Source organism: Anabrus simplex, chromosome 10 (genome assembly GCF_040414725.1).
Source record: "Anabrus simplex isolate iqAnaSimp1 chromosome 10, ASM4041472v1, whole genome shotgun sequence".
NCBI classification, from domain to species: Eukaryota; Metazoa; Arthropoda; class Insecta; order Orthoptera; family Tettigoniidae; genus Anabrus; species Anabrus simplex.
In genome coordinates this window covers 69,600,932-69,625,787 of record NC_090274.1, presented here as the reverse complement: position 1 = coordinate 69,625,787, position 24,856 = coordinate 69,600,932, and the positions used below count along the sequence as shown (strand labels likewise).

The 24,856-nt window shown below is 42.0% G+C and overlaps 1 protein-coding gene across 1 annotated transcript in view; it reads left to right on the top strand.

The window, feature by feature from the left end:
- The window catches only part of LOC136882159 (sphingomyelin phosphodiesterase), a 365,024-nt gene that overhangs the window by 215,424 nt on the left and 124,744 nt on the right, over positions 1–24,856 (top strand). The window contains exon 2 of the mRNA XM_067154709.2: positions 16,317–16,421. Coding sequence (XP_067010810.2) covers positions 16,361–16,421 — 61 coding nt within the window. The 5' untranslated portion in view covers positions 16,317–16,360. The remainder of the gene's footprint in view (positions 1–16,316; positions 16,422–24,856) is intronic.

The following is a 24,856-nucleotide window of genomic DNA, read 5'->3' as shown; positions in this document are numbered from 1 at the left end:
CCCATCCCCAAACAACGACCCTGTTAGGCATAGCAGGTGAGGCCGCCTGGACGAGGTACCTGTCCTCCTAACCAGTTGTATCTCGCGGCCCAAAGTCTCTTGTTCCAGGATACTGCCCTTGAGGAGGTAGAGGTGGGAGTCCGAGGGAAAAGCCAACCCTGGAAGGTAAACGGATTAAGAAAGATTATTATTTACTAAAAGCAACCATTCTTCTCTCTTCCCCGCCGCTCTCTTCGCTTCCTTGGACTCTCTGTACTTAACCACGTTCTTCAGGTCTCCAAAATATAATTTGCTTGGTATGAAAGTGGGAAACCGCGGAAACCATCTTCAGCCACTTGTTCTGTCAACAACACAGTGTTAGTAGATATCATGGATGAGACTGATGATTGCGGTGTCCTAATGTGGAACAATAGCGACTCGCCTTACGGCCCACATGAGTGCTCGTACCACATTAACGGCTCACGTGCTCACCAATAAGGAAATGGGAAGCCAGAGAAAGTGCCCATGGCCATGGAATCCATAGCAGTTGTTTTCGATGACGAGATTACCGTAGCGCTCACGTCGCGCCAGGATTGCCATTCATGACCGAAATCCTGTCTCCTCAGGGGCTCAGTGGTGGTAGCTAATGAATGATTTAGGAGGAAGTACAACAGGGGAATCATTCTCTGCTAACACGAATCATAAGGGAAATGGAAGAGGGCCGACATTTGGAAGAATAAAGTTACCGACGAAAGAAAGATCAGGACTATGAAGGACGTGGGTTCGAATCTCCGTCAGGAAGTCGTAAAATTTAAGAAACGAGGTTTCCACTTCCGGAGGTGCACATGGTCCGGAGGTTCACTCAGCCTACACCAAAAATGAGTACCGGTTTAATTCCTGGGGGCAAAGGCGGCCGGGCGTGTAGCTAACCACTCCACCCCATCAAGTGCCGAGGTTGCGGATAGTGGAAGCCTTTACCTTCCAACCCCTCCCCCCCCCCCAAGGGCTTCCATGGCCTATATGGAGATGACTTTGCGTTTTTTACCTAGGACTCGCAAACCTAACACATAATGGTGGTGATATTATTATTATTACAAAATCACCTCCGTACAGGCCATGAAGGCCCTTGGAGGACTGGAAGGTAAAGGCTTCCACCATTGTTAACCGCGGCACGTGATGGGGTAGAGTGGTTAGCTCTACACCCGGCCGCCTTTGCCCCCAGGAATTAACCTGGTACTCATTTTTGGTGTAGGCTGAGTGAACCTCAGGGCCATATCCACCTCCGGAAGTGGAATCTTGTTTCTTAAATTTTACGACATCCTGACGGGGATTCAAACCCACGTCCTTCCGGGCGAACCGAGCACGCCTTTACCGCCTCGGCCAGACAGCCCCTATTATTATTATTATTATTATTATTATTATTATTATTATTATTATTATTATTATTATTATTATTAATTATTATTATTATTATTCGTTGGGGCCATCTAGGACCACGCTACATTTGGCAGTTTGCTTCGCTTTCTTCTGAGCCCAGAACTCCCTCATTCTCTGTGAGTGGCCCAGCTTGCGTTCCTCTGTCCAGGTGGTACCTTGTCTTCTTTTCGGTTGCTTGTCTCGGTTTATCCCATTCGTCCGTATCTCTTCGCGGAAGAGATCTCTATAGATCTCTGTTGAAGGCGTCTTCGGGTCTTATATGCACCATTTGGAGGTCTTCTTTGGTGTTCATAAACCAGGCCATGTTTGTTCAGCGATTTATTTTAGAAGGTCGATTTGCATCGTAGCGGTTTCTACATCGTTTGACAGAATGGCGATGTCATCAGCAAACGCTAGACAGTCGATCATAATCCTCTTAGATTTGGAGTCAAAAAAGTGAAAGATCTGTTTAGTCAGCCTGTTTCCGTTCATTCGTTTGAGATGACCGTAATATCGTGCCCATCTCTTACGGATTGTTTCTGTAATTTTCTCTATTTTACTGTACACTTCTTTGTTGCACATTTTAAAATGGGTGCCATTCTTGTAATTGGATTTCATGATACTTCTGATGATTTTGCGCTCTTTTTTTTTTCTCCAGTTCTTCGAGGAACCCTTTATTAGCATTTAGGGTTAGGATTTCTGCTGCAATCATAACTATTGGCTTCAGAACAGTTTCATAATGATGTAGTTTAGTATTTTGGGACAGAAATTTTTTTGTTGTAGATTGAGCGCGACGTTTGATAGACTATTTCAAGTTCGTGTACTCGTTCCGTAAGTGCTTCTTCGTCCAGTCCATTTTTCATTATGATCTCACCTAGATACTTATACATTTTTCTACTCGGTTGATCTTCCCGTGTATTTTTCTGGAGTTTTACAGGGGCATCTTTGATGTTAGTCATTACTCCGGGTTTTTCAAAAGAAATCTGCAAGCCAGTTTGTTCAGCGATTTCTTTTAGAAGGTCGATTTGCATCTTAGCAGTTTCTACTTCGTTTGACAGAATGGCGATGTCATCAGCAAACGCTAGACAGTCGATCATGATCCTCTTAGATTTTGTTTATTCTCAAAGGACTATAATCAGCTTCTAATCATTTTGTTCGCCATGTCCGAATGATCTTTTCGAGCACGCAGTTGCAGTTGTCCGACTCCTGTTTTGACCTCGAAGGAATCTGATAGGCTTCCTAGGAACTTTACTTTGGATTTTGTGTCGTCACTCAGGGTAGCTCTAATTATTATTATTATTATTATTATTATTATTATTATTATTATTATTATTATTATTATTATTATTATTATTGGAATGATCGGATCTCTTCCCCCTATGATTAATATTGAGAGGACCGTTGCCCTTTTAAAACAGTAATCTCCAACATAACCTGCCCAGTACATACCGTCACATGTGAAATGTCGCTAGCTGGTAAAATCGCTGACTAAATAAGCAAAGAAAGAGACATGTTGTTGTTTGAGTACCAGTCCATAGACTGGTTTGATGCAGCTCTCCATGCCACCCTAGCCCGCGCTAAACTTTTCGTTTCTACATCACTGCTACATCCTGTATCTACTCTGATCTGTTTGTCATATTCATACCTTGGTCTACACTTCCCTCAAAAACCAACTGAACAAGTCCTGGGTGTCTTGAGATGTATCCTGTCATTCTTTCTCTTCTTCTGGTCAAATTTAGCTTATTCGATCTCCTCTCACTAATTCGATTGAAATGGTTTAGTCACTCGAAGATAATCGATTCAAAGAGTGGAATTGTTTGAAAGGGACGTGGAAGGTAAGCGACGTAGAGGCAGGCCAAGGACAAGATGGATATCCCACATAAAAGATAATCTGCAAGGAAGATGAGTAGAATGGTGTAAAGATGGAAGAGGAAGGAACGTGTCTGTCTCTTACACAGAGGCCTCGCGTTCGATTCCTGGCCGGGACAGAGATTTTTACCTGGATCCGAGGGCTGCTTCGAGTTGCACTCAGCCTACGTGATTAGAGTTGATAAAGCCAAGTATAATGGCCGAGAGGATTCTTCGTGCTGACCACATGATACCTCCTATTCTGCAGGCCTTCGGGCTGAGCAGCGGTCGCTTGATAGGCCATGGCCCTTCGGGGATGTTGTGCCATGGGGTTTGGTTTGGTTTCAGATGAAAATTGAGAACAGTCTTACAACACACCCGGGAAACTGGAGAAGGTTAAATAATGCCGACTATTACAACTAAGAATGCCTGGAATTACACTTACTGACAATAAAACTTAAGCACCCAGAAGGAACGATATAATTTGAGCGTAATGTGGATCATGCCAGTAGGTGTGTACACAGACAATAGCTTGTAAATGATCGCGAAGTTATCGAGAAACTTTATGTTGCAAGTCGTGTTGATTTCTTAAAAAAAAAAACAGTGTGGAAATTGCAGAACCTTGGTTTGAGGCAGTCTGAAGTAAGTTTTTCCCGGAAGAGAGAATACAATAGCAATACCTTGGTATAAAGTATCCAATAAATTTCTTCTCTGCGTCATCGTGTAATGGTCGATATAACAGTTAAGGAAGTACTTCCATGAATCATTGTCCTTGGAGGTCTCTCGGTTAGGCATTGTAGACGATGTCACATGAATATTTCATTACATAGGTTTCAACACTCAGAGCTGTCGGCTCCTTCGAACGAACCTTGTAATTTCATAGATAAGCCCCTGTTGTTACTAAATACTGTGGTGGTTGGTGTAGACTAGTTCATTTGTGAAGCTCAGTGGCCTCCTGTTGAGCCCGTCTGGTGACATCAATTCTATATGACCGGACACCGTGGTTAGCCAGTTCGAATCCCGTTGCTCGAAAACATTTTCACCATCAGAATGTTGACCGGCAGGGTAGGAGATTGCGTGCCAAAGGCTGGACTCAATTCCAAAATCTCTCAGCAGTGCTCATATGGAGTAAGATGATGGTGATTAGTCCGTCGGATGGGCTCTTTGATAAACGAGCTTTCTATATATGTGTCTCAGTCATGGCCATCCATTAATATTTCACATCACAGCCTGCAAGATCACATCAACCATCTGTACTCTAAAGCAAATAAGAGAATACGTGCCACTTTGCGAGATATCCCAAGACATTGATTGCCAGCGCCTTGAAACTGGGCCTATTAGTACACTACACACTATGGATTATGCGGAAATTGTCAGGTTTCAAGTCGAATTTAATTTTAAAAAGTGGTTGCGGGAATTTCCCCATTTCATATCGGATGGTAAAATTATATTCTCTGACGTGTGCAGCAAAGAGACTAGCAGTTTGCCTTTTTCTACCGCTACGAGCGCTAATGTGAGTCAACGCAGAGTTTCACATTCGATGTGGACATTATTCAAAAATCTAAAAATACCTGAGGATATCGAACCAAGGAACACATTACAGAAATAATTATGTAAATAAGTTAATATGGCTAGGATTTGAATAAAAAGAAAAGGAGTAAAGAAACAAGCAATTTTAGGCTGTTTTTCCGGAACTGCACTTAGGCCCGAAGTGATTTTCGAAATTTACTTTTTGTTTTAAAGTTTGATAGAGCTATCCAAGATTCACAATTTAAAACCTTTGCGGGCTCTTCAGCCCTTTAACTTTTGGCACAATTGAGGAATTTGCATAATTTTAATTTTTTCGTAGTATGGGAACCCCTCCTTTGTGTGTTAAGAAATGTTTTCAAGATTAATATTACAATTAGTTCTTAAAGTATTGTATTATAATGGGTAAGAAGGTACCTCATCCAGCACTGAACTTGTTTTTTAGGGCGGGGGTTTAATGTTATATGCCCTTCCTAACGCTACGTGAATTTTGAGATGAAGATCCCAACTCAGGATCCACCGGAATTCGAGGCTCAGCCTTTCGCGTGGAAAGCCAGCAGCTAAGGAACTGTTTTATCACGCCGCCGTCCCCCACATCCCTTTTAAATACAACACCATTACATAAAATTTACAGGTAACTTAAATATTCCCAGTGTAATAGAATGCATGTGCGTATGTAGAGTTTTTAACCCGGAGGCTGATTTGATCCTCAACAGCTCCACCATCAGCTGTGGTAGAGCCTAGGCATCACTGAAGAGACCTTCTGGGGAAATGAGGAGTGAGGTAATTTGCCGTTGCATTCCTCACCGACTTGTTACATATCAGACGCCTAGCCTACTTAAATGCATGCACCAACCGACCCTATGAACAACATTTTCCGACAATTCATAACAGGGACTGGCTGCAAAAGGAATGATATTCCTAGCACAGCTTATACCTCAGTCACTTTCATATTGTCAAAACCAAGGATGAGACTGACAATGAAATCCTTCCATCTGTGAATCTCCGATCTCATTGAGGTTTGGTGCAATGACTTCAGTAGGAATACTTTATTCACCCCAGTCGTATATTGGGGTGTCAGAGTTTGCTCATTTAGACAGGAGTGAGCGACGGGTAGCAGGTAGTGGCGGGACGGCCGGCCAGTTCACATGTCACGCTCTCACTCTTTCTGTCTCGCATACATATTACTCCCCTACCTATACCTCCTTCCTGACTCACGTCAATGCAGTGTAAACTTTGACATCCCAAAATAAGTGCTAAATTACTACGATTGGGCATCTAATTTTGAAATGAAAAGCCTGTTTCCAGTCATTCGATTGGGTCAGGAATGGAATGAATAAAGCCTCCATCTGGGCGTGACAACAGACCGGACACTGTCGTATAAACAACACACCTTAAATACCGCTGCAAAACTACTGTCGTATAAACAACACCTCTTAAATACCGCTGCAAAACTAAAAACGAGGAATAACATCTTGCACAAGCTCAGTGGAACTGGCTGGGGAGCAAACGCAACAGTTCTGTGAACATCAGCCCTTGCCTTGGTCTACCAAGTTGCAGAATACTCCTGCCCTGTATGGCTTAACAGTGCACATACTGCAAAAGTTGATGTCCAGCTGAATGACACAATGGGGACAATATCAGGCACCATCAAATCAACACCTCTGAAATGGCTGCCAGTGTTATCCAACATCCATCCCCCTCACATACGAAGAGAAGCAGCTCTGCTAAAAGAATGGCAGAAATTTCGCAGTGATCCTCAATTGCCCTTACATCAGGACTGCAAACTTCAGACACGACAGAGGTTGAAATCCAGGAACCCACATCATGGAAGCTTGGTGAGAAGCTCATCAACTCACATTTCGATGCTGATCAAACCTGGCGTGAAGAATGGAACTCATCAAACCCCGACCACCTGGGTTTAATCAATAATCCATGCAGAGCTCCGCCCGGTTTCAACTTAGCGAGAAAGGAATGGACATCTTTAAACAGAATTAGGACAAATCATGGAATATGCAAATTCTGGCTCTTCAGATGGGGAAAAACTACGAGTCCACTGTGTGACTGCGATAACGTGCCTCAGATCATCCAGCACGTTGCTATGGAGTGTCCAAGAAAAAGGTTCCATGGATCTATCCAAGAAATACATAGTGCCACTGAAGAAGTAGTGACCTGGCTGCGTACACTGGACAATGTATTTTAACAAACCAAATATTACCTACAGTCTGACATATTATATAAGTTTATTGTATGTTTCGTGTGTATCCTTACTTTTGCCATACGAAATAAATAAATAAAATTGTGCCGGCTGCCGAAGCCTGTCACACTTCTCTAAGGTAATGATTACTGACTGACAGATGAAATGAAATGATATTGGAGAGTGTTGCTGGAATGAAAGATGACAGGGAAAACCGAAATACCCGCAGAAAAACCTGTTCTGCCTCCACTTTGTCCAGCACAAATCTCTCGTGGCGTGACCGGGATTTGAACCACGAAACCCAGAGGTGAGAGATCGGTGTGCTGCCGCCTGAGCCTGGCTGAATAAAGCATTCCTACGGAAGTTGTCCTCTCAATTAGATCGAAGACTTACAGTTGGAAGGGTTTCGTTCTGAGGGAGGTCAACGAAAGTAACAATATTCTTCTAGCTCGTGCACTGTAAACACTTGGTCTCGCCCGCAAAAGCAAAGTGTAATAGAAGCAGTAGGAATATAGACATGGAGTAGACTTATTCCCCAACGAGCGAGTTGGCCGTGCGGTCAGGGTCACGCAACTGTCAGCTTGCATTCGAACCCCACTGCCGGTAGCCTAAATATCTTTTTCCGTGGTTTTCTATTTTCATGCACGGTAAATGCTGTGGATGTATCTTAATTGTGGCCACGGCTGCTTCCTTCCTACTCCTAGCCCTTTCCTGTCCTATCGTTGCTCCAATACCTACCTGTGTCACATGTCACGAGGGGTGGACCCACCAGTATAAAATAGAGGTGGGGAGTATTGTGTTGTCATTATGTATTTCATTTAATCGTATGGTGATGTTTTACAATATATATACAAGGCAAAATGATACTTTAAAGTCCATCCTTCTCAGCCATTCAGTTAAACTGGGTGTGAGAACGAACAAATCGTCAGGAGTGCCAGGGTACGAATGGAGAGGACAGCGTTGGACCAGGTGCTCAATCGTGTGTTCTTTCAGGTTACAATCACACATTGGTGAACTGATCCAACCCCACTTGTACCATCAATAATTGCAACAACCGTGTCCATTCCTTAACCTGTTGATACGGCACCAGAGGTTCGTCGGTAGGTCAAAACCGTTTGGCTTCTTTGTGGGATCAAGATGGTGGACACTTGTTCCCAATGTTTTTCTTGAGCACTCGTGCTTCTAGCTTTCATTTAGGTCAAATCCATCTGCAATGAGTTGCCCTGCAGTGACATTTGCTGGTCTTCTTGATTGCAGTCGCTGCAGTGACGGATGACAGAATTCTTGGTGCAGTGGCAAAGAGGGTTATGCAAAGATTTTCTTATCTTCCCTTAGTAGAGCTTGCTTCCGCCTTAGGTGAGGTGGAGGTCTGTGACTCAGCACAGGTAACCAGTGACATGGAGTTGATTTGATGGTACCAGTAATGCAACGCATTGTATCGTTCAGTTTTTTTGTCAGTAGAGAAGCAGTAACAGCAGAATGGGTCGGTCAGGATAGCTCAGTGCCTTCGAATGCGGACTAGTCAGTGGATGTCTCCTGAATGACGGGGACATTTCAATCTTTCTGAAGCTGCCCAAGTCGACTGTTGGTGGTGTGATTGAGAAGTGGAAACGCGAAGGAACAACCTCAGCTGAATCAATATCAGGCAGACCTCATTCAATGACGGAAAGGAATCGTCGAGCATTGCGGAGGGCGGTTGTAAAAACTCGCAAGAAATCAGCGGAAGGAATCACTCGTGAGTTCCAAAGTGGTACCAGCAGTCCATCCAGCACAATCACTGTGCGTTGGGAGTTAAGAAGAATGGGGTACAGTAGTCGAACTGCTGCTCATAACCCAAACATTTCTGAGGTGGCGTAAAGAGCGACTACACTGGGCAGTGGATGACTGGAAACGAATGATTTGGAGTGATGAATCACGCTTTATCGTGTGGAAATCCGATTGAAGTGTTTGGGTTTGGAGAATGACTGGAGAACATTACCTGCAATCATATGTAGTGTCAACAGTGAAGTACGGAGGAGGTGGTGTTATGATATGGGGGTGTTTTTCGTGGTTAGGTTGCGCTTCAAATAAACTCCAAATGCGGAAGGATATGAACACGTTTTAAACCACCGTGTCCTGCGTACACTAGAGGAGCAGTTCACTGACGGTGATTGTTTTAACATGACGAGGCACCCTATCATAAAGCTCCATCTGTGAGACAATGGCTTGTGGACAATAATATTCCTCAACCGGGCGAGTTGACCGTGCGGTTAGGGTCGCGCAGCTGTGAGCTTGCATCTGGGAGATAGTGGGTTCGAATCCCACTGACGACAGCCCTGAAGATGGTTTTCCGCGGTTTACCATTTTCACACCAGGAAAATGCTGGGGCTGTTTTTTAATGAAGGCCACGACCGCTCCTTCCCACTCCTAGGCCTTTCCTGTCCCATCGTCGCCATAAGACCTATCTGTGTCGGAGCGACGTGAAGCAAATAGAAAAAAAAATTCCTCAAATGGACTGGCCTGCTCAGAGTCCCGACTTGAACCCAATGAGACAGCTTTGGGATAACTTAGAACGTCATCATCGCTGCAGACCCCAGCGTCCAACATCACTGCCTTCTCTGGTTTCTGCTCTTGAGGAAGAATCCTTTCCTCCACAAGCATTCAGTGAAAGTGATCCCAACCGTCATAAAGGCGAAGGATGGACCCACTCCATATTAATGTCCCATAATATGGAACATAACACGGGTAAAGTCTTAGGTGCAATTTCAGAAAGGTGTCCGGGTGCGTTTGTTCAGGTAGTGTAAACCTGGAGAGACCACAAACCCTTACATTTACGATCTACTTCAAGAGATTCAAGAAGCTAAAACATCTGGAAGTCATATACACTTTATGTGAATCAAGGGACACAGTGGAATAAGGGACAATGAAGTTGTAGATCATCTCGCAAAAGGAAGTAAAATCAGTGGTATGTTTCAAGGGATACAGCTTCCATATACTGACTTTATTCTGCTACTTAAAATAAGAGCCTATGTCCAGTGGAAAGATGAATGGGCAAGAACTAGCCACTAACTAGGAACACATTACGCAACACTGCAAACAACAATACCTAAAAACTCTGGTTCTGGAAATACAATATTGCAAGGAGACATCTAACAACAGTCATCAGAATGAAGCTTGGACACGGATGCTACCCTCACCACCTCCATCCACCGCATCGGAGTAACTACCTCGAAAGTTTGCCCACATGACGATTACGATTATGTGGATCTGAATCATATAGTATTTTCTTGTTCCAGGTATGAGCAACAAGGAGCAAAGTTACTCGCTCAGCTTTGGTCACTACATATCCCATTCCACACAAATGCCAACATTATTCTTCAAGACCACAATAACAAAATCTGCTGAGCACTGATCCAGTTTCTGCAAGACACCAATCTAACTATATAAACCCTGATGCAGAAGCCACCAACTGAAAAACTTATTAAAGATAATATCCTAACTGTTACACACCATTAATTACTACTTTTCTACCATGGCCTTCCCACCCTGTAGCAATGTCATGACTGCCCTCATGGCGAGAAGACATAGCACCATCCCTAGTTTATCACTACCAGGTGGCCAAATGGTATATGTAACCAAATACCATTATTGTAAAAATAACCTGGCATGAAGCCGTGGGTAACGCTAGTGGTGAATAATATGTTGGATTTCTTTTTTCGATTTTATAGTAAGTGTTTCTGAATCATTGGACACGTAAATGTAAAAGCCATTTTACTAACCGAATGGAAATTCTCAGTCATCACTTTGATCTTCTCCTTATACCTTTTTCACTGAGTCATTCGAGTGATATTAGCGGCTGGTAAAGAACAGTTGTTACAGCTAAGAACGTGACGTTAGAAGTGCATAGCCAATACTCAAGCTGCTCTGCATGCCTCAGGGGAAAGTGATAGATCGCGGTAGATATGGGCCTTGGGATGCTAAGAATTACCCGATGGAAAGGCCAGTTACTGTAGCACTGACCAGTCGGACGTGACCTCGTAAGACTCGACAGTTCCAATAAATAGCAGGTTCGCTTGAGCAGCATGCTGTTCGCTAGAGCGCGCTAGTCTGGCAGGTAAGTCACGCTTTAACACTTTTTTAATGCAGTGGTCGTGTTTATTATTTAAGTGGAACCCCTGTGGGTAGGGGACGCAGATGAAGAATACACCCACGGTATCCCCTGCCTGTCGTAAGACGCGTCAAGAGATGATGGACTTAGAACCATGAAACTATTTGGATTAGGACCATTATGTGCGGCCCCGAACCTACTACGCTGGCGTAGCAGGGGGAGAGGTGATACTCCCACGTGGCGCGTCCCAGGTGGCGGATAGGGGGTCCTAACCAGCTTGCCGGCGGACTTGAGGAAATAAAATACCTCTCGCTCACCAAACACACAACCCCCTGTGGATGGGGAACGCAGACGAAGAATACACCTGCGGTATCCCCTGCTTGTCGTAAGAGGCGACTAAAAAGGGCGACCAAGGGATGATTGTCTTGGAATCACGAAACTACTCGTGATTGTACCACCACGCGGAGAACACCATGGGTCGCTTTTACTTGCGCGTAGTACCACTATATTAGGTACCAAATAGGTTTGTGATTAGTAGCACACAGGAGCACCGTGCGGTCGGCTTTTTCAGTACCTGCGATTAGTACCACCATATGAGCAGGATCATGGGATGATGGCTACCATGATTCTGCCTTGACTATGATTAGTACCCACTATATGAGGAACACCATGGGATAGTGCAGGTCCCTGTGATTAGTACTCTTATGTGGTGAACACCATAGGTTTGCATTGCCTGTAAATGGCGCCGCAATGTGAGAAAAACCATAGGTCTGTATTATATGTCGAATTTCATAACCTGTGAGTAGTACCATGCTGTGTGGAACACCGCGAGTCTCTGCTACTTTTGATTAGTACCGCAACATGACAAATACCATGGTTCTACTTTCCTAGCGATAAGTACCGTTATGAGGGGCCGATAACTTGGATTTTGGACCCCGCTTAGACTGCAAGCATCATCGATTCAGTGTTATGCCATAGCAGTAGTCCCTTGGTCAGTAATCCTATTACCGGGCGAGTTGGCCGTGCGCGTAGAGGCGCGCGGCTGTGAGCTTGCATCCGGGAGATAGTAGGTTCGAATCCCACTATCGGCAGCCCTGAAAATGGTTTTCCGTGGTTTCCCATTTTCACACCAGGCAAATGCTGGGGCTGTACCTTAATTAAGGCCACGGCCGCTTCCTTCCAACTCCTAGGCCTTTCCTATCCCATCGTCGCCATAAGACCTATCTGTGTCGGTGCGACGTAAAGCCCCTAGCAAAAAAAAGTAATCCTATTGTTTTACGTCAGTTTCTGTGAACGTAAGGCATTGCGGGTCGCATCCACTGACTGTTTTAAATTCATATCCATCCATTCATTCTTCGTCCTCATGTTTTGAATTCTGGTCAGTGGAGGATTTTGGACTTTTAATTTGTCATTCCAATTCGTCTCATTTCGTACCATTAGGGGCCGATGACCTCGATGTTAGGCCCCTTTAAACAACAAGCATCATCATTATGCGCGGAGCACCTGTTGTCTGTGATCAGTACCATCGTGTGCAGCCCACCGTGGCGGGGAAACGGGCGCTCGGGAATAGGTGGCGAGCGCTGAGCTCGAATGTTTTGGTTCCACTGTGTTCAGAATAGGTCTGCGTTGCTTAAGAGTAGTACCACTATTTGAGGAACAACATAGATTTGTTCATCGCCCATCATTAGTACCACTATGAGAGGAACACCACGGGGTTGTGCACCATCCATTATTAGTACCACTATGAAAGGAACACCTGTGGGTGGTACCATAATGTGTGATGCACACGGATCTAGCCAGCGCCCGTGAATAATCCCACTATGTCAGAAACATCATGGGTCTGCGCTGCTTGTGAGTCGTACCCTTATGTGAGGAACACCATGGGTCTTTGTTACCTGTGATTAGTACCATCATGCCAGGAACACTATGAGTCTACCATGTTTCTGCTTTATCAGTGACTAGTGCTAATGTGAGAGGCCGGTGACTTGAATTTTTGACCCCTCAGGTAGCACATGTGATTGATGACCATTATGTCCCTTGCTTGAGGTAAAATATTCAACATATTCTCACGAAACATTTTTGATACGATACTTTTCCAATGTTAGGTGAAAATGTGGGAAATACCTTGACTTTCGGCGATGACATGGTCTTATTGGTAGATTGTGAAGAAAGCTTGCAGTCTATCCTAGAACCCGAAAAGAAACGTAGCGAATATAATAAGAAAATTAGCATTTCTAATACCGGTTATTGGATAATGCCGGTTGTACTGTAGTATAAAACTGGTACAGGTGAAACATTTCAAGTTTTTAGGATGTGTATTCTCACAGAATACGAACCTAGCTTTATAATTGCGGGAATTGAACCATTATTTGTAACTGAAATCGGTATAGCTGAATTGGCTCTGTGTAAGAAAAGTAGAGTATCACCTCTACCAGTTTCAAACACTGTTATTGAGAGAAAGTGTCATTTTCTGCAGTCTGACCATCCAAGCTATTTCCAGGAGGTTATTTGCAACAATTGCTCACATCTTCATGACTATTTATTTATTTATTTATCGTGTCAGAAGTACAAAGTAAGAGAGACAAAAATTAAACAAGGAAATTTTAAACATTGGTTGACCAAAAATTGGCCACGACAAGCGCATTTGGAGTTGCCCTCATTAGATCTTTAATGGTACAAGAGGATGGACACAGTAGAAGATGCTCGTTAGTGTGCTTAGTACCACACTTGCAGTAAACTGTCTCCACAGGAAGGCCCCATTTCTGTAGGTTGGTCTTGCATCTCGTGGTGCTGGAGCGTAATCGATTGAGAGCCTTCCATATTGTCCACTGTTCAGAATGTCCAGGAGGAAGTTCTTCCTTTGGAACCATCCATTCTCTCAAATGTTGACATTTTCCCCGCCACATTGATGTTCTTGCTTGTTGTGGTGTTCCTTTAAGAGCTTCAGTGGTTGTCAAGAAGCTCTTTCTTGATTTCAACCTAGGATGTGCTGGTTGACAGGCATACAAAGGATGGGCTTCCATAGTCATAGCCTTGCTTTTCTCATGCCTAGCAGCAATCTCACGTCGGATTTCAGGTGGTGTTATACCAGCGAGACAGTGGAGTTTATCTATGGGAGTAGGTCTTAAACAACCTGTGATAATACGGCAGGTGTCATTTAGTGCCACATCAATTTTTTTTGGCATGGCTGGACTTATGCCACACGGAGCATGCATACTCAGCAGTGGAGTAGCACAGTGCTAGCGCGCTGGTTCTCACAGTGCAAGGGTGAGCTCCCCAGGTGGTGCCTCGAAATTTCCGCACTATGTTGTTTCTGGCAGACACTTTTTGTTTCACGTTTAGGCAATGTTTCTTATACGTAAACGTACGGTCCAGAATCACTCCCAGATATTTTGGAGTCGAACAGTGTTGAATAGGGATTCCTTCCCAGGTGATTTGTAAGGTTTTAGCTGCTTTTTTGTTATTGAGATGAAATACACAGCTATGAGTTTTGGCAGGATTTGGCTTCAAGTCATTTTCATTGTAGTAGTTGGTAAATTCTTTCAAAGCTTTGGATAAAGTCTGTTCTACCTTTTCAAAACAGTTGGCCTGAGCAGTGACTGCACAATCATCAGCATAGATAAAACTCTGGGTACCTTCAGGTAGAGGCTGATCGTTAGTATAGATGTTGAATAACAGTGGTGGGAACACACTGCCTTGCGGTAACCCATTCTTCTGTGTTCTCCATCTGCTTCTTTTCCCCTGCAATTCCACAAAGAATCTTCGGTTTTGAAGAATATTTTTAATGTTGCACATTAGATGGAAGTCTTTGGTGATGTCATACAATTTTGTTAGAAGAAGCCGATGGTTGACTTTGTCATAAGCTGCAGAAAGATCAATGAAGACAGCGCCTGTAATGAGCCGATTCTCAAAGCTATCCTCAATATGCTGTGTCAAGTTTAATACCTGTGATGTGCAACTTTTTCCTTCTCGGAATCCAGCTTGCTGTGGTATAAGAGACGACTCCACCTTTCCTATCAGTCGCTCAAGAATGAGCCTCTCCAGGACCTTGTACAGGTGACAGAGCAAGGAAATAGGCCTATAGCGTTTGGGATCCAGCCGATCTTTGCCTGGTTTTGGGATAGCAATGACTCTAGCCTTCCGCCAACTATACAGACGGCTCGCGCATACTTCATACTGATGGAATTCACGAAGGTGGATGTGCCTATGTAGTCTATCAGGTTGGGGTTGAAAGTTTTTCAGCTCAGTATAGGCTTTCAAATACTGTATCTGCTCAGTTTTTCAGACAGAACTCTGGGTCATAAATAATGCAGTGCTGTGGTGTGGTGTAAAACTAACAACAAGAGTGTGAAGTGAAGATACGCAGTGATTCGCAAGCAGCGTTGAGCTCCATTAGCAAGAACAATATGTGTCCGATAGCCACTAATACAAGAACAGAAGCTGAAGAATGTCTTGGATTCGTGGTCATACAGAATTTGATGGAAATGAAAGAGCAGATTCTTTAGCAAAATTAGCCGCCGCATCAAACATCGGAATTACATATCATGAACCACCAGTATACTACGTTAAAAGCGACAAATCAAGAAATATATTATACATCAATGGAACAATAGGTGGACTTCTAACTTGAAAGGATCTGTTGCAAGAGAAATATTCTTCCCCGAAGTTAGTGATCGACTTCAGAGTAAAGTATTAGTGCCTAACTTTGTCCTAATGCAATTTTTATCGCGACAGGGAAACTTTAAATCTTACCTTGAGCGATTTAAAATCCAAATTACAAATGGATATTTATGCTTGTGTGGTTCTCCTCAGACAGTGGAACATCTACTTTTCTCCTGCCCCGCGTTTGGGGTGAAAAGACTTATATTTCAGTGTCACCTGAACAGTTTTGATCTTTTACTTTATAAACCATTGCATGATCTTTTCAAGAAGCCTTGTTGTTTTAAGCAATTCTTAACATTCATTCCGCACATTTTAACAAATTGAACTCTTAATATTTCATTTTGAAATGTTTTGTGATTATAAACTACAGCTCTAATGCACTTTTGTGAAATAGGGCTCCATCCTCTACGAATATTCAATAATACTAATAATAATAATAATATCACCATATTTGAAATCCATGTGCATACTTTTATATCATTGTGCAGGTGTAAAATTAACAACTCAAACGTGCTGTTAATGTTTGAAACTATTGTAGTAGGAAACAAAAAGGTTGGCCATCTTAACTGGGTACTAATATTTGTGTTCTCTGTGTTGCAGGTGTTTCGAGCCGGCTTTTTCCGGCCTCTCTTTCAGGGCACAAGATGCTCCCATCTTGGTCATGGTGCTTCCTAGTGATAGTCACTGTTGTGAGAACAGCTGCTGGTAAATACATTTTATAATATGATTTTAGATTAAGAAATAGGATAATGTGTTCTGTTTGTCATTATATTTCTATTGGGAGATCTCCAGCGTAATACAGTGGACTCTCTTTAATTCGAACTCCAAGGGGAATCAGAAAAAAATCGAATTAGTTAAGAATGATTATTTTAACGAAAATACACTGAGTGGCCAAAAGTCACGGGAAGGGGTGTCCCATTAGAAAATGTGTCATGTTTGACCCCTGAGCGTTGCGGCTAGCTGCGGCGTAGCTAGCAGTCTGTTACAGAAACCAGTGTCGTTGGAGTAGAGCTGTGGTCGGAGCGGAGCGGAGCAGTTGTTGTGGCGTCATCACCCGGTAGTACCGAGTGAACCACCGAGTAAATGTCCTGACGCGGGACGTTTAAACACGTTATAGGTATGCACTGCGAAGGTATTGCATCCCTCTATTAATACCCTTCTCTCACAACGTAACAACTGTAAATAACTGCATATATATTCACTATAATTGTTATATACGTAACTGCTAGGGAGTAGGAGGTAGTATGTGGAATAAATGTTAGTTACTCGTATAGTTAACTCATTCGAATAGTGAAACAAAGTATGGCGCATACCTACCGAAAGGGTTTGTAGACAAGGGGATTGGAAGTTAACAGAAAAGTAATGTATTAACAATTATTTCGTAAGTTCATGTGATACGGTACACTGTTAATGAGAAGAATAACCTGAATATAAAGAATCTTATCAGAATATAATGAAAAACACTGACATAATTTCATCTACAGGATGACAAAAGTAATTACGTAAATGAACGTTGACTGGAATGTCCTTCTTTGCAAATGTGATTACAAAACATATCTGACAACATACTACTACACGTCCCAATGCCAAACAGCTATCAGTAGAATGCTTCTATAAATACAGTTATTATATTATATTATATTATATTATATTATATTATATTATATTATATTATATTATATTATATTATATTATATTATATTATATTATATTATATTATATTATATTATATTATATTATATTATATTATATTATATTATATTTGATGTGCCACCACTCGTCGCGTATGTGCGGCCACAAAATTTGCATTTTGCGTGTTTCCTATTGTCAGTGATGTCAAAAAACTGCCAGGCATCCGACGGTTTTCGTGGCCATTGTGGAACAACTTTCTGTAAAAATTTCTTTAAATTCCTTTAAATGTTCTAAAAATATAACTACTGTCTACGAATATGTTTAAATATCACACTAACACCACAAATATAATCTAACAGACTTTACATTATCTACAAAACATAACAAGCGTAGGAAATATATACGTACATTCGAAACAACACAGATTGAATACAGGTACGTTCGTACGTGTGTTGTGCGCTACACTGTGCTCAGGTCCTCCGCGAGTACTCGCAGTTGTAAGCGGAGGGGATCGGTGGTGCGCTCTACCGCTACAACCGGATTACTCGCTCCGTCCCCACCTCTACGTTGGAGCACTCCAGTAAAGTTACGACCATGTATTGGCCCTCCAGATCCCCTGATCTTAATCCAATCGAGGATTTATGGGATGCTGCCGATGCTGGTGTACGCTCCATGAACCCCGCACCAACTACACAAGACCAATTGTGGGTAGCAGTGCAAGATGCGTGGGTCCAGATCCCACCAGAACGATTCCAACACCTTGTAGAGGCGACGCCTCGCCGTATTGCTGCTGTTTTGAGGCTCGCGGAGGAGCAACTCGTTATTAACATCACATTCAGTGTCTTCCCATGACTTTCGGCCACATAGTGTATAGTACAGTATGTATTTGTCCAACCCTTGTCCCGTTTCTCTATGGGGTTGGGTATGAGGTGAGATGAACCTGTCGTGGCGGGTTTTTATGACCGGATGCCCTTCCTGACGTCAACCTCATCAGAGGAGTTAATGAGATGAAATGAATGACGTGATATATGATAGTAGGAAGAGGGTGAAACCCGGTGCCGGCAAGTAGCCTACTCCTGTCGAATAGCACAAAGGGGTCTGCTCAAGGCTTAACGTCCCCATCCGACGGAGGAATCACCATCAACAGCGTCATATGCCCTCACTCCATATGAGCACTGCGGAGAGGTTTGGAAATTAATCCAGGCTTTTGGCACGCAATCTAGTGATTAGAAATTGTATACCACCACCTCCCCAACCCTGCCGGCCAACATTCTGATGGTGACATTTTTTTCGACCAACGGGACTCGAACCGGCTAACCTCGGTGTCAGACCGTTTACACTTCACCGAGTGTATAGTACAGTATAAATACATAAAAATAAATTCATTGTAATGAATAATTATTACAGTATTATGCATTCTACCGTACCTTAGGAGCTGTCATGTAGTCCTGTACTCTAGATGAAAGTTTCCATACGAAAATATGCTGTAGAGAGAGAGATTTATTAAAGAAATAAATCATCCGTCCTCCAATGAGGGTGACCATTTGGATCCGGAATACAGTTTCAATTTCAATGGTTTAAAAATATCAAAAGATGAACATTTAATCGTTAATGCTGTTATCTTCTTTTTTTTCCAGGGTTAGTGGGGGAGGAATGTAACTCACGTTCTCAGGAATAGGTGGAAATGAATGATTTGCAGCGAGTCCCTCAGTATCTGTATTACTATTTTTTCTAACTCGCAGAATGGAACTTTCAAATTTTGTAGGAAGTTCGATGTCTGACTAGGGAGGGTGCCTCTTGCTCCGAAAAGCAGGCCTGTGACAATCCACCGATCAATAGGTATTCTATACTAGAAAAAACATCATTATTATTTATTATACAATCTTCCTGCAACAGCTGCAGGTTGCCCAAGGACAAAGTGTACCTTAACAACAATAATGGATATAGACATAGTAGATAATGAGATCGTATGAGGTTAAGTGTAGGCAAAAGAGAGAGACACGTCAAACATTTATTTGAGGTCTGCAAGAATGGTTCTTGAAGATCATGATGGACTTCTTGAGTGTGGTAATCGCGATATTATACTGTAGATGAAACCTCTATTTAGCCCAAAAGGTATTGCAGAAGTTGACAAAAAATGTAGGTATGGTTCCTCGAGCACCTAATATCAAGCCGATTACAGAGATGCATGAGAACTTATACTTTTGCTTATAGAAGTCCACCGTTTCTTCATAAATTCTTTTTTCCTCTCATCGACCTCTTCTGTCTGGTTTTCGTGGGTCTCAAATCTAATTGATGGATCAATGATGAAACCTTCAGAACAGGATGGCTTAAAAGCAATAATGTCAATGCGTCGGTTGCTTCCTCTGTTGGAGAGACCGTGTACTTCTTCATAGACATTATAACCTTGTCCTCTCAAAGCGTTAGCTATCATTGATGTGGTTACATTATGGCGTGAGGGACGTAGCAAATCACCATGTGGACAGGATCCCAGGGCATGTGAAAGAGTTTCGAACTCTTTGTGGCAACGCCGACAGAGGCTGTTGCCCTTGAATCTACCAGGTAGTACGCAGAGCAGAGACATTGGCATTCATTTTTATTGTTTGAGTACTGTAGGCTAATTAAATGGCTCCGCGCTAAACCGATTTAACTTCAATGGTTTTATCTTATTACGTAAAGATCGAAGTAGAAGGAAGGGGGAGGGGGGTATATTGAAGATTTACTGTAATCAAACCATTGGACGTATTGCATCTTTCCATCGTGTGGTGCCAACGTTGCATCTTCGCGCACGTTAAATAATAAAGTTATTCAGACCAACAGACAAGAGGAGAAACGATTGGGTACGCTTCTTGACGGACAAGTGTGTCTTAATTACAGTGTGTTCTGGTACTGTGCCTGCAGTTACGGCTGTTTAATAAACAAACTGTGCCTGTAAGAACAAGGATAATTCCGCGCGAGACGGACGAAGAAACTTGTGCAATTACGTGGAGCATTACCTCTGCCTTCGTCTATCATACACCCCATTTCCCCTCCCTTCCCTAAAACACAGGAGCGGGCAGCAGTTTGCGCTCTGGCAGAGCAACTAAGTAACCTCATTTTCTCGAAAAGAAATCTTTTCTCCGCCAATCCGATTGCACCATCGTTCTTTATACAGGAAGATTCTAAAAAACTTCTACAGACTTGGGGAACGGGTTCCTTACACTTGAAGAAGAAAAAAGTTCATATAAATATATTTCCCAAAATCCTTCGTTTTCGATTTATTAAAGTTAAAAATATTTTTAATGAAAGAGAATACTAAAGTGACACAATATTCTATTTTTGACACTGGCATTGATATTGTCAACTTGTTAGAAAGTGTTCAACACATAAGGTCGAAATACCCTCCTCTTGCGTCTAGATACATATGCATTCGTCGAATCACGGGCTATTGTACCCTTTCAAATTGTCCCTGACGGTGGTTTCGCAAGCATTCATGGCACACCGAAGACGATTTTATTCATCCAATTTGTCTACTTCTTCTTCTTAAGCCGTCGTCTCCAAACGGAGGTAGACGATCCACACGGCCAGCTCCGATCTTGACGTTGCAGCCATGCCATGTGGATTTATTGGAATATCTCTCAGGATCTTTAATGCAGTGGTTTTCCGTTGCCTTCTGCATCCTAATGCCGTTGACCAAACTGGTTCCTCCGCCTTTGGAAACAATTTCTTGTCCCCAGGACAATAGAGTGCCCTTACCCATACCCGCTCATCCACTCTCAAAGAGACTGTTAGCACTTGGTATAGGGGATCTCCTTATACCGGGAGATAGTCGGTCCCTTCATTCGTTAGCCGCCTGCATATAAAATATTATTTTTATGCAGTCGTTGCCCCCTCTCTACCGCGGGGAGGTGAATGTCAGGATTTCACCGTCATTGAAACAAGGACCAAATGGCATTTCCTTGTTTCTCTGGTTCTACGTAATCCAATTGTTTAAGTTGCCCCCAGAGATAAAAATCCAAAGTATTGAGGTAGGGGAAATGTGCAGGCCATGGACTGATCCTCTTCTACCTGGTAGATACCAGCCAGTGGATCTCGAACAACGAGACAAAAATGTGCTGGAGCCCCACCATGTTTCTTCTTATTTGCAGAGGCACATCCTTTAGTAAGTCCGGGAGAGTGCTCTGAATAAACCTATAAGACGTGCTGGGAGAAATGACGTTGTTGGATTGGACCTGAAAAGCCGTTCAAAGTAAACATGAACTTTAATACATAGATTAATTAATAACGCGAAAGCGAAAGAAAGGATTTTGGGACATATGTTTATGTGAACCTTTTTTCTTGTTCTGGTGTAAGGAACCCTCCCCCCAAGTTTGTAAACGTATTTTTGAATCACCCTGTATAATACGAGGAGCATCCCTGACTTTTTATCGGTATAATTTACAGTTTATATAATTTATTTACTACCTAGTTAACGTCATAACATCAATTACGTTTTTATTCCCTTTTGTTGACACCTTACAGTAACCCCAGTGAGGTTCTTCCACTCAATAAACACAGTAATTAAAACCTCATTATAATACCCGCCCTAAAGGACATGTTCAACTTGTCACTGGACAGATGGCTTGGGATGGCATTTTATATACAAATAGGCTTGATTGGAATTTTTAAAAGTAGAGAAGATCATAAAGTCGCTTAAGTGCGGCCAGTATGCAGTATTCGGGAGATAATGGGTTCGAACTCCACTGTCGGCAGCCCTAAAGATGGTTTCCCGTGGTTTCTTATTTTCACACCAGGCAAATCCTATCCCATCGTCGCCATAAGACGTATCTATGGCGGTGCGACGTAAAGCAATTTGTTAAGAATTCAAGAAGACAAATTGGGCACATATTCGTTTGTTGTGATTTGAGTCATCAGTCCGTAGACTGATTTGATGCAGCTGTCCATGCCACCCTATCTCATTTCTACGTAACTGCTGCATCCTGCATCTGCTCTAATCTGCTTGTCATATTCGTACCTTGGTCTACCCCTACCGTTCTTACCGCCTACACTTTCCTCAAAAATTAACTGAACAAGTCCTGGGTGTCTTAAGATGTATCCGATCATTCTATCTCTTCTTCTGGTCAAATTTAGCCAAATCGATCTCCTCTCACCAATTCGAATCAGTATCTCTTCATTCATGATTCGATCTATCCATCTCACCTTCACAGCATTCTTCTGTAACACCACATTTCAAAAGCTTCTATTCTCTTTCTTTCTGAGCTAGTTATCGTCCATGTTTCACTTCCATACAATGCCACTCTCCACACGAAAGTCTTCAAAAAACATCTTTCTAATATTTCTGTATCAGTATTCGAGGTGAGCAATTTTATTTTCTTAAGAAAGTCCTTCCATACTTGTGCTAGTCTCCATTTTATGTCCTCCTTACTTCTACCATCGTTAGTTATTTTACTATTAAAGTAAGAATTTTCAACTACTTCCTTTAAGACTTCATTTCCCAATCTAATATTTCCTGCGTCACCTGACTTTGTTCGACTGCACTCGAATACTTTACTTTTGGATTTATTTATTTTCATCTTGTACTCATTTTCTAAGTCTTTGTCCATACCATTCAGCAATCTCTCCAGATCTCCTGCATTATCAGATAAAATAACAATGTTATCAGCAAATCTCAGGGTTTTGATTTCCTCTCCTTGGACTTTGATTCCCTTTCCACATTCCTCTTTGATTTCCTTTACTGTCTGTTCTATATAAACATAGAAAAGGAGGGAGGACAAACTGCAACCTTGCCTCACTCCTTTCTGGATTGCTGCTTATGAGATTTTACGGATTGGAAGTATTTACCGAGGGAAATACATGTTTGATAGATTTCTAACTTCTTTGAAATAATTTAAGAAAAGTCTAAGTGAACAACTGATAGGGAATCTTCCACCTGGGCGACAGCCCTAAATCTTGACCTGTGGTGAATTAGTTAATAAAAATATAAAACGGACAGTTCTAGTAGAAAAGAATACTCACATCTGCCAGTTTCTGGGCACTTGAAGCTGAGGAGGAAGTAATAATTTATTGTAATCAAAAATGTGTTTTGATACATGTATCCTTTATTTATATTTATCCATTGCTCATTAAACATTACCATTAAATTTAATACTTATTTCAATCCATTTTCTAAATTGTAATTTATTCTTTAAAGTTTACTTATTTATATTTTTCTTCTTCGTTTAGGCCTGCAATCGACCACGTGGTTCTTAACTCTGGTGAGCTTTTTTCTTCCTCTTAGCCCAGTATTCCTTCTTTCTAGCGCTATGGATGTCTTTTCTTCCTGGCGTCCATTTCAATCCTACTCCTGAACGCAGTGATTTAGCTGTTAGTGACTGGAGAGAGTCAGATGTCTTGACTAACTTTCTGAACTTATCTCGGTTGTAAATGTCAATGTGATCAATGTTTATGTATTGTAGGTCTTTCCGAACTAAATTCGTCCATTTGGAATTTGTTGCTTTCCTTCTAGATACAATGTTGAAGATCCTTGAAGTACGTCTCTGGCTGTCCATCCTGACTTCGTGACCATAGAACATTAGTCTTCTCTTCCTCATAGCTGTTGTGATGCTCTCTATTTTACTGTACAGTTCTTTGTTGTGCCTGATTCTGTTCCCATCTCTTTCTTTAACGGGAACCATAATCCTTCTGAAGATCTTCCGCTCTTTCACTTCCAGTTTCAGAGTTGTCTTTTCCGCGTCATGTCTAGGCATTCTGAGGCGTACAGTACAGATGGTCTTACTACGACGTTGTAGTGTCTAAGTTTAAGATTCAAGGAGAGGGATTTAGACTTGTGTATGTTCTTACACAGATGATAAGCTCTTTCTAATTTAGTGCATCTACTCTTCATTGCAAGGTCTTCATTAATATGTTGGAATGAGTTGGCCTTTCGTATTATTTATTTATTTATTTATTTATTTATTTATTTATTTATTTTTATTTATTTATTTATTTATTTATTTATTTATTTATTTATTTATTTATTTATTTATTTATTTATTTATTTATTTATTTATTTATTTATTTATTTTGTCCTAGATGTCAACAGATTTATATAGTCTAGGAAAAACACGTATCTTACCCTCCCTAAGTTTCATTAGTGCTTACTTTTTTGTCACCAGTCTTTATAGGGTTACCCTACAATTACAACATACATTTTGCATGAATTGAATGAATAAATGAAAGAACGAATGAATGATTACATAAATTGGTGAGTGAATGAATGAATAAACCCTCTTCTCACCCAGTCACGGATAGCCACCAACTGGGGAGAAAGCATTCATTAACGAGTACATGATCTACGAGGGCAAGTCAATAAGTGTCTGCAATCAATTTTTATAGTTCCGTTTCTATGAGTTTCGGCTTGACAGTTAACCGGAAGTCAGACATTGGCGCCAAATTGTTACGAGTACAAACAGCTAATTCACAACACAACATGAACGGAAATGTATATACTCGAAAATAAGTCCAGAATCAAGTATTCTTTGTAGCAACAT